The sequence below is a fragment of the Echinococcus granulosus genome (genome assembly GCF_000524195.1).
Source record: "Echinococcus granulosus chromosome Unknown EG_S00007, whole genome shotgun sequence".
Classification (NCBI taxonomy): domain Eukaryota; kingdom Metazoa; phylum Platyhelminthes; class Cestoda; order Cyclophyllidea; family Taeniidae; genus Echinococcus; species Echinococcus granulosus.
The window spans coordinates 2,665-11,643 of NW_020170387.1; the positions used below are offsets into that span (position 1 = coordinate 2,665).

The window sequence follows — 8,979 nt, forward strand, 5'->3', positions numbered from 1 at the left end:
ATCCTCAATTCTACTTAAGAGGGCGAAAATTCAGGTAAGGATATCTGTAACTCCTTCCAAAGACAGTATTTGCTCTACATGCAAATTGCATTTTATGGTCGTAAAAATATGAGGAAACCCTCAAATTTATGACAGATGATTATGATCAAGCGTTGAATTGCACTTTTACCGCAAGGTACCTCGGTGTATGCCAGTGCCTTGACTATACCCTTCTACCACTGTCGCTTGTTTCATACCACGCACATGTTTGATTTTCGAATACACTGCCTTTAATCCATCAGTGGTTAAAAAGGAAATGGAGTTCCTGTTGATCCACTTATTTGAAAGGCAAATATAATGCGTCATATTCAAAGCAGTAGTTGTGTGTGCGAATATACGACCGCAGGGTAGCTTGAATCAGGTGAGGAAAGATAAGTTCTTCCTTGTCTTTACAAATAAGCCACGAACGAGGGTCAGGGTCTTAGGAAAACATCGACCATTACACCTAGGGTACCGTAGTTTTTTGGGATGTTACTGACTGTCTTTAATTTCTGGTTATTTTATTCGTGACACACACGCTTGATTGGACTGGTCGTCCAGATGCACGTCATGAGATGAAGTCGAAGACAAAGGTCTTGCCTACACGGATGAATTTGCGAAAAGGAGAAGTGTTTCGTGGAAATGCTTTGTCTTCATTAACTTCATGCTCGCCTCCCTATCGGCGGTAGCAAGGAGCCATACGTAAGTGAAGCAAAGCATCCATTCCAATAAACCATTAGCAGCGACTTACTTAAAAGGACAACTTTAAAACGTGAATGACAGGTTGGTAAGGCATAATACGGTGAAAGTAGCTCCGATGTTTCTGAAAATTCAATAGATAAAGGTAGCACACCGTGGAATGATACCATTAGGTAGGTTTATGCGAAAAAATGCAGTTTGTCAGGATTAAGTGTAAGCTTCCAGTCAAGCAACGAATGTGGGTAAAGTAGAATTCAAAGGCGAAAGGAAGTGTGAATTAACATAAAGCAACAATCAGTAGCAGACATGTTGGGATACTTAAGCAAGCACTGGATTGGAACAGAACAGTAATTTCAGATAAATCAGAAAAAACCACTGATGAAATTGACATAGTAATAAAGCCTTTGCAAAATATATATAAATTACAACTGTCGACCAATCTACAACTTGTAGAGTTTATTTGAAATAAGAAAATCAAAACGGTTTGATTGCAGACAGAAAGCAGTCGATTGTGGATGATATGGACATTTCCTGAAGATTATTTGAAGAAGCCTAATAATTATTTGTCGAAACCAAAGCAAACCAGCTGGGATGGGGACTGTCTCTCGCATAATATCCTCATCGGGTTTATCTAATACCTCGTTTCCCCCCACATCATCAGCCAATTCTTCGCCCTCTAGAGGGTTGGACACCTCGAAGAGATTCGTCTTCAGGTTCTGCGCAGCCTCGCCTTACTCTACGATGGCGGTTAAGGCGGGGTGTAAATGTGAGGAGAAAAAGACAGCGGGCCTGTTAGTGGTCCCATCCTGTGGCAATGCAGAACTGATGGTGATTGTGTAAGGAATTCTTTGTGTAGCCTATACAAGGTCAATTGTTGTCATCTAGAATGGCCTGTACATCATTCAATTTCATTTTTTACGTGTTAGTTTAATTGCACCGCTGAGCTACTTTTTAGGGTAGTAAATGATCACCTTTGAAGCAATGTTTGCATGAGAAGGTAAAAGGGTTAACCAAACACGAGCCTACAACTTTCCTGTTGTCCACTTCGCCTTCCTACCGTAATAAGTGCGGAATACATTCTTGAGGACAGCAGTAGGACAACCAAGTGATAAGTTTCCGTGGTATTTAAGTAGGGGTGGGGCAATAATGGGAGGAGACTGAGGAAAATGAAAGGTCCGGAAATCCAAGGTGCTCGAGGTAGCATCCAATGGTTTTGCCCAGCCTTGATCAGGCTCATTCCATCTGCATGAAAGGATACCTTCGTCTCCAGCATCCTTGATATTCTCCATCGTTTTTTCACATTCGTAGAGAGTCCAGCACCTTAGAAATGTCTTTCACTTAAAGTTAGAAATGCATTGCGATGAAGTGGAATGTGCATCTAAGGAAATCTTGGTTTGAACTAGGATAGAATGCAATTTTTGTGAAGGGCGTTGATGTAGTGGGAATTTCTTGTTCACCAAAACATTAGTCAGAACAGTGACGATACAGTTAGTACAACTAAAAAAATATTTTAAAAAGCATTTTCGTCTTGAGCTATCCTTTTAACATTCATTTTTTAAACGAATTTGTTATTTCAAGCTGAAGTGGAACAAGTGATGAAATAACCGAAAGAATGCGTGTGTTTGTGCCCTTGAATTCATTAGAAAATACACCACTTAATTCTGCTTCAACTTTATTTGCTTAACTGTTTTATGATGCGCTTTCATTGACGTTGAACCGAAGGTAGAGGAGAGGCTATCCACAAGTGCTCTTGTCATCTTCTAATCAGTGGACGTCAGGAGTAACTGTCAAGGCATGCTTGGAAGAAAGAACGAATTCAATTAAACCTCTTACTTGCAAAGCTAGGCAAGAGGGTTAAGTGTAAAGTGACCTACGGAATCCTCCTTTGCATTGTCCATTTGCACCGACGTTTGGCATTTTTCCTTCTACACGTCAGTAAGTTACTGAGCGCTATTCTCAGCAGCTTAGCGCAATTGTCTCACTTTGTCTAGCCTTGCATCACAGAACACAACTGGCACTATGAGGGCCCATTAATCATTTTACTATAGCGAAATCGGATTTTCTTGGGTTGAGCCATTGTTTCCCAAAATTGAACCGATTTCTGAGGCTACAACCAAGGAGCTGGGAGTGGAACCTTGAGGTATGTATGCACAAAGGAACGCCATCTGCAATAACCCGTTCAGAGGCAAAGACTTTCCCATGGCAAGAGCGAATAAATGTTGATGTAGGAAAAGAAGGAAGGTGTGGATTGTTTCCATAACATTTCACTTTCGAAATATGAGTCCTTGGGTACGTATCGGAGGGAATGTAATATGTGAAGTGTTGTGGTTTGCCTACCTTCCTAACCAGATTCAATTCATGTGCTGGTAGAATGCTCTGTTAATGCATGAAGCTGGTGTCGATGTCATGTGAATGATCCTCGGCCAGATAGAATGCCGAATAGCAAGGCACAAAATTCATGATGTGGTCAGAAGTTGTGCAATGGACTCCTTACCCAATTCAGTTTTGGGATCAATTCCTAGGAAAGAGAATTTGTTTCGATAAGCTAAAGTTATTTTTGTAATGCTTATTTCATTTAGACTTCTAAACCGTTTATTGGTACCACCTACATGATGTTCCGTGTTTGCTGACAAAATGTGTTTGCAAGCATTTATTCAGGACACTGGTCTGTTAATCTCCTTGTCGCTTTCTCACATCTCTGAAGCGAACGAGTGCCCCATCAGATGTTGCCTCCTCACATTAACCTATCACTAACTGACATATTTGATTCAGTGACCAAAATTGATTGCAGTACAGTCGTCGCCTTTAATGACACTGTGCATACACTGGCACGTACCACGATGCAATGAGTTACAGCACTCCTTCCTTCGAATATCTCTGCCGTCTGCTTTCCTATTTTCCTCCATTTCTTCCTTCCTTCTCTCCTCCATCCCACCTCCTCTTTTCCCTTCACTCTCTCTCTCTCATTTTAGCAATATGTGCGGGCTGGATGCCATTTTTGCCATTTACGACTACCTCAGTAAGCGAGTGAATGAAAGATTCAGCATTGTCCTATCTCTACAATCACGTGGTCAACCCAAGGAGAGATTCCAAATCTGATTTAATGAGGAGGGTTTTGCAAAAGTGCATAAAATAGTGATGAGATACCAACGCGTAGTCTTCTGAGTTAGATTGGTGAAATTTTATGCAAAAAATACCTTGTAACATTTCCAACATTACTGGAACGTGAGATATTGTAGAGCAGACCAAATCAGGTATTTTGTATAATGCACTGCTCTATGTGGAGTGCATTGGTATGGGATCAGGCAAGAGCAAATGATCTTTGAGGAAGACGAGGAGGATGAGATGGACGTGGCAAGCGTTGGGACCTTCTACTTCCATGACGAGGACCACAGTTGATCCTTCTCCAGCGGCTACGCAATGCAGCTGGCATGAGGCCACCCTCTCTTCCATCGCCCTCATCAGGCCCATCCAGCTCCTCATTCTCGTCCACATTCACAGCCACTTCATCATTCATCAGATGGAGGGGCACCCCGGAAAGGTCCGTCTCTAGCTTTGGCAGAGCGCCACCATCTGTCACGATGTTGGTAAGGACTGGGTGTGAGGTGAATGAGAGGAGAAGAAAAAGACAGACAAGAGTCAGAGGTGATGACATCCCGAGTGAATGTAGAACTGATAATGACTGTGAGAGGAGTTTCTTGCGTAAACTCTGTAAGGTTATTTATGGGCGACTCAAGTGGTCTGTTTATCGCTCAAACTCAGTGTTTGCATTTGAACGTGGGTGACTCCAGAGAATCGGCTCATAATTCCACCAATTCTGTAAGCCTGTGAAGAGACTGAAATACACCGTTCTTTGAACTGGCTAATCTGTTTTGTTTGTCCGAAGATGTAAACGGCAAATTTGTAGCCTAATGTGTGGCTAATATTTTCACAATTATTCGCCTGTTTTGCATTGGGCCACTTTGGGACAACTTAAATGCTTCGAAATGCTGAAACAGGTAGTCCAGACAACATCTGAGGAGCGCGTGGTTGCACTGGTGCGCTGCCCGTTAACATGGTGTCCTATTATCAAATCATTCGCGGCGTCAAGGTTGTTTGCAAAGGACATGCTGGAAATCCTTGCTTACGAGCTAGTGTTAATAATTTAACGGCGATGAATTGTGCCCGAACAACTGGGATGTTTCCCCAGTATGCAGCGAATCACGAAAAATTTGTAACCAGAAATGTGTGAATTACATAAACAGGGAATTTAGTGCTTTCCAATGCTCTCTGACATGGGTGTTTGTCTTACTCTCCATCTGTGATCACAAGGCACTATGTGCTCATGAATCTGATGCCTGAGGATATTGCTGCAAGTGTACAATGTCAGTTAATAGAAAGCAGATTAAATCGCTGCCACAGACTACGAAATGAGTAGAAACCCTGTATGCAGTGGTAACAAACTGAAGTAGACGACCAAAAAGACGGTTATAAGGGCAGTTTTGTTCTGCCATTTCTCATTTGTACACGAAACTTGCTGCCATCGTGGTCATTCAGCAAACAAATAAGCTGCATCATTGAACCATTTGAATTAACAGGCAAGCACTGTATTTGTACTCTAAGCAGGCATCTGTACTAAAGCCCGTAGGGAGTGTGCAAAGGATTGCCTACACATTTACCACCAACCTTGCATCCACACAGGTTGCGACCACCACCGACTCTGGTCTGTCTTTCTTCTCCTCAGATTCACCTCACTTCCCAACTCTACCACTATCGTGATGGATGGTGAGGCAGCACGCAACAAAGGATGGACTGCTTTGAGGTGTCCGACCCTCTGGAGAGAAAAGAAGAGGCCAAGTTTGTGGGGAACAACGAGGCGTTTGATGAGCCCGATGAAAGTGAAGGGAGAGAGCGTACTCTCATGCTAACTGAGCCTTATCGTTTCCGACGGCGAATTAGTAGGCTTCCTTGATGGGGTTTTGGGAAACATAGACGTCTTCCATGCTCGGCTCCTGCTCCTATGCAATCAAGTCACTCTAATTGACTTTTATGAAGTAACCTTTGCTATATCATTTACGATGGCTTCAATTAGTAGAAACTGTGGCTTATTTTTTGGCCAGTTGTCAGACGGAAGTCGTTGCGAAGGCCGTGTCACCATAGCAATTTCCTCAGCGACCATATTTGTAGTTAACTGAAACTACAATACTAATCCAAACCATTGCTTGCTTAATCTCCCACCATGTCTACTGCTTGTTTCACCTTGTTAATCCACACTTCCCTTTGAATTCGGGGTTGAGTTCTGTCCATAGTAGTGGTGATGCTCAGTGAAGATAGCGCCTGATCCTCAAAAAATGCACATGTTGCATAAACATACCAGATGGTAGCATTCCATTCAGTTCTACTTTTACTTGTTTCAGAAAGGTGACAAGTTCCTTCTTTGTAATTTTAGTCCTTTGGACAAGCGTTTGATCCTCTGTAAATATTCATCTCATGATCAGCCTGCTCCTGCCCTCCTATCTCCCTCCCTCCTGCCTCCTGTTACTCCTTCCCTCCCTCTCACTCCTATTCTGTGCAAGGGTACACAGTGAAGCAACTTCCATTTAAGTGAAAGGTTATGTATTGCTCTGTCTCTGCAACCATGCAGTCATACCATGATGAAATTTACAGTCAGATTTATTGAGGAGGGTTTTCAAGGGGAAAAGAAGAAGCAACAAGCACTCAGTCAATTTGCCAAAGTGGTGAGTGGGACACTAACTTCCAGTCCTGTGAACTGGATTATTGTAGGCTTATGCATAGTGGCAGTAACAGCATTACTGAAAAGGGAGATGGGGCATAGTAGATCAGTTGGGGATATATCGTAAATTGTGCTGGCATAGAATTAAGCACGAATAAGTGGTCTACGAGGAAGAGGAATGATGGCTGGACGCGAGTAGCATTGAAACTTTCCAGACCTACGATGAAATTCACACCACTTCCTCCTAGGAATATACAACCCAGCTGGCATGAGGCCATCCTCTCTCCCATCACCTCCATCGGGTCCATCCAACGCCTCAGTCTCTTCCACATCCTCCGCCACTACTTCATCCTCCAGAGGGTTGGGCATGTTGGAGAGGTCCGTCTTTAGCTTTGGCGCGACCCTACAACCCATCACAATAGCGGTAGAGATGGGGTGTGAGGTGAATGCGAGGAGAAGAAAAAGACAGAGCAGAGTCGGTAATGATCGCATACTGTGTGTGGATATGTGAGGAATGCCTTGCGTACCCCACACGGGGTTATTTATAGGCGACTCGAATGGTCTGTTTATCGTTCAAACGCAATGTTTACATTGGAACGTGGGCGGTTGCAGAGTGTCAGTCTACCCTTCTACCACTTAGCTAATCCTGCGATTAAACTGTAGCACACTACACTTTAAGCTTCGGCAACATGTTTAGACTACACCTTGATAACTAGTGTTTATTCTTCTGAAATAATATTGCATGTCACATTGCATTCTGCAACCTCTAATGAAACATTCCAAATGGTTTTTTCTATTTCCAATGTGATGTGTACAAGTGAAATCATGGACGAATATTAAGATAATTAAAATCGAATTGATCTCGGTCATTTTAAAAGGGTTCATTTCTAGTTGGTGTACTGAAATCCCCTTGTGGTGTTTTGATTATTCCTGAAGACGTGTGATTTTGGATGAGGCTCTACTGGCAATTACGGAAGGTGTGTTTTGAGCTTTAGAAGAATTGACACCTACGGACCGAGATAGGAGGCGCAAGTGCTGAGGATGGATCGCTCATGTATCCAAACAAGCGACTCAAGTGAGGACACTGTTCTGCAACATCTTGCCGTGAGTTGGTTATGTCTTACAACCTCGTCTCTCATCACGATTTCTGTGATACCCGACCCTTTTTCGTGTAGTTCAGCTACTAGTTGTTGCTACTGTGTCATTCCATGCTGGCCATCTTAATATTCCCAAATCACAACTCACTCGCAAGATTTCAACCTATTTACTTGTACAAGGGAACTGGGGCCAACTCGCATTGCATCCGATAGACGTGACAGTCAGAAGGACTGACATGCAGCTTCGGGGATGGCATTGTGATGGGACTCTATCAGTAGCAACATTTGCCATCAAAGCTTTAAATATCACTAAATGGACTGTGCTTGGATCTTTAAAGGCGGCACCTTATTCCCTTAATGGCAATGGAGTTTAGCGTTTCGGCGTCATCTACAAACTGTGTAAAGTGAAATGAATGAGGATTTCTAGCCGATGTTGTGTTCGGGATGGTAATGCTTGATCTAGAGTGAATAAGAAGTGGGAGCGATTGACACCAGTCTGTTCTAATTCGCCTAAATTTACTTTAGATCCAGCCTGACTTCGAGAGTGTGATGTGCCGGCACTCGACTACTGACATGAGTGAACTCATCACAGTTGGTGATGGAATGAGCGAAGCGATCTTAGTAAGCATGGACTGGATGATTCCTTACCAAACTGTGTCAACAAAGCTGTCCTCCAAACTTGCCTACTGGATGTCGCCAAGTAGCATGACAACCCCGCAACTGAGTCTTCACAGCTGACACCAATTTTTCACCAAGTCGATCATTTCTACCAACGTAAAATATGGCCGTTAGTGACTAAAGATTTTGATATTGCATCATTTCGTCTTATCCCATCATCATTTATATACAAGGTTATGCAAGGAGTGGCAGTGGATTTTGCAAACATTCAAAAGTGGAGCTGTCTTCCTTTCAATTTGGTGAACACTTCTGTGCCTGGCATCGCGCCTCTGGCATCTCATATTCATCCACTGTCAGGAGCATGATAAAAGTGACCTACCTGAGGGTTTATAAGTGGTTAAATGTGGAGGAGTAGGAGTTTCGTGCATTAGAATCCCAACCCTGTAGCGGAGGCCGATTTCCATGAAGGTTTGATGCCCTCGTCGTCAATCATCGTAAGCCCCCTATAGCACATGCATCCTCCTTGATCTACTTGTTGTTATCACCCTAGTTAGAATATACTCATTTTTTTCACGGCAAGTGAGATTAGAAGTGCAATTGTGCTCCAGCCCAAACGGGGATTTTATTTGTACACATTAAGCTAGCACACTTACAAGTTCAAAGTGACATTTATTTTGCCCATCAAATCGAAACAACTTGATGGCGGATTTCTCGAACCACTCTGTTGGAGTGCTGGTCCAAGTCAAAGAGTAACAAACAATAACCAGTGCCAATTGAAATCACCTTACTTCATCGTGGTGTTAACTGCCTTCCTAGTGCATTCGACCATTCATA

General features: G+C 43.0%; 2 protein-coding genes across 2 annotated transcripts; both read right to left on the reverse strand. All coding sequences in view use genetic code 11, as the record gives it.

Annotated features, from left to right (window-relative positions):
- Positions 1-4,018: 4,018 nt before the first annotated feature.
- Positions 4,019-4,372, reverse strand: EGR_01725 (hypothetical protein; the record flags this gene model as incomplete). Its single annotated transcript, XM_024490974.1, has 1 exon — positions 4,019-4,372. The coding sequence occupies one exon, from the start codon at positions 4,370-4,372 to the stop codon at positions 4,019-4,021; it is 354 nt and encodes a 117-aa protein (XP_024354430.1).
- Positions 4,373-6,574: 2,202 nt separating this feature from the next.
- EGR_01726 (hypothetical protein) lies at positions 6,575-6,922 on the reverse strand (the record flags this gene model as incomplete). Its single annotated transcript, XM_024490975.1, has 1 exon — positions 6,575-6,922. One exon carries the CDS (start codon positions 6,920-6,922, stop codon positions 6,575-6,577), a length of 348 nt encoding a protein of 115 aa, XP_024354431.1.
- Positions 6,923-8,979: the final 2,057 nt, after the last annotated feature.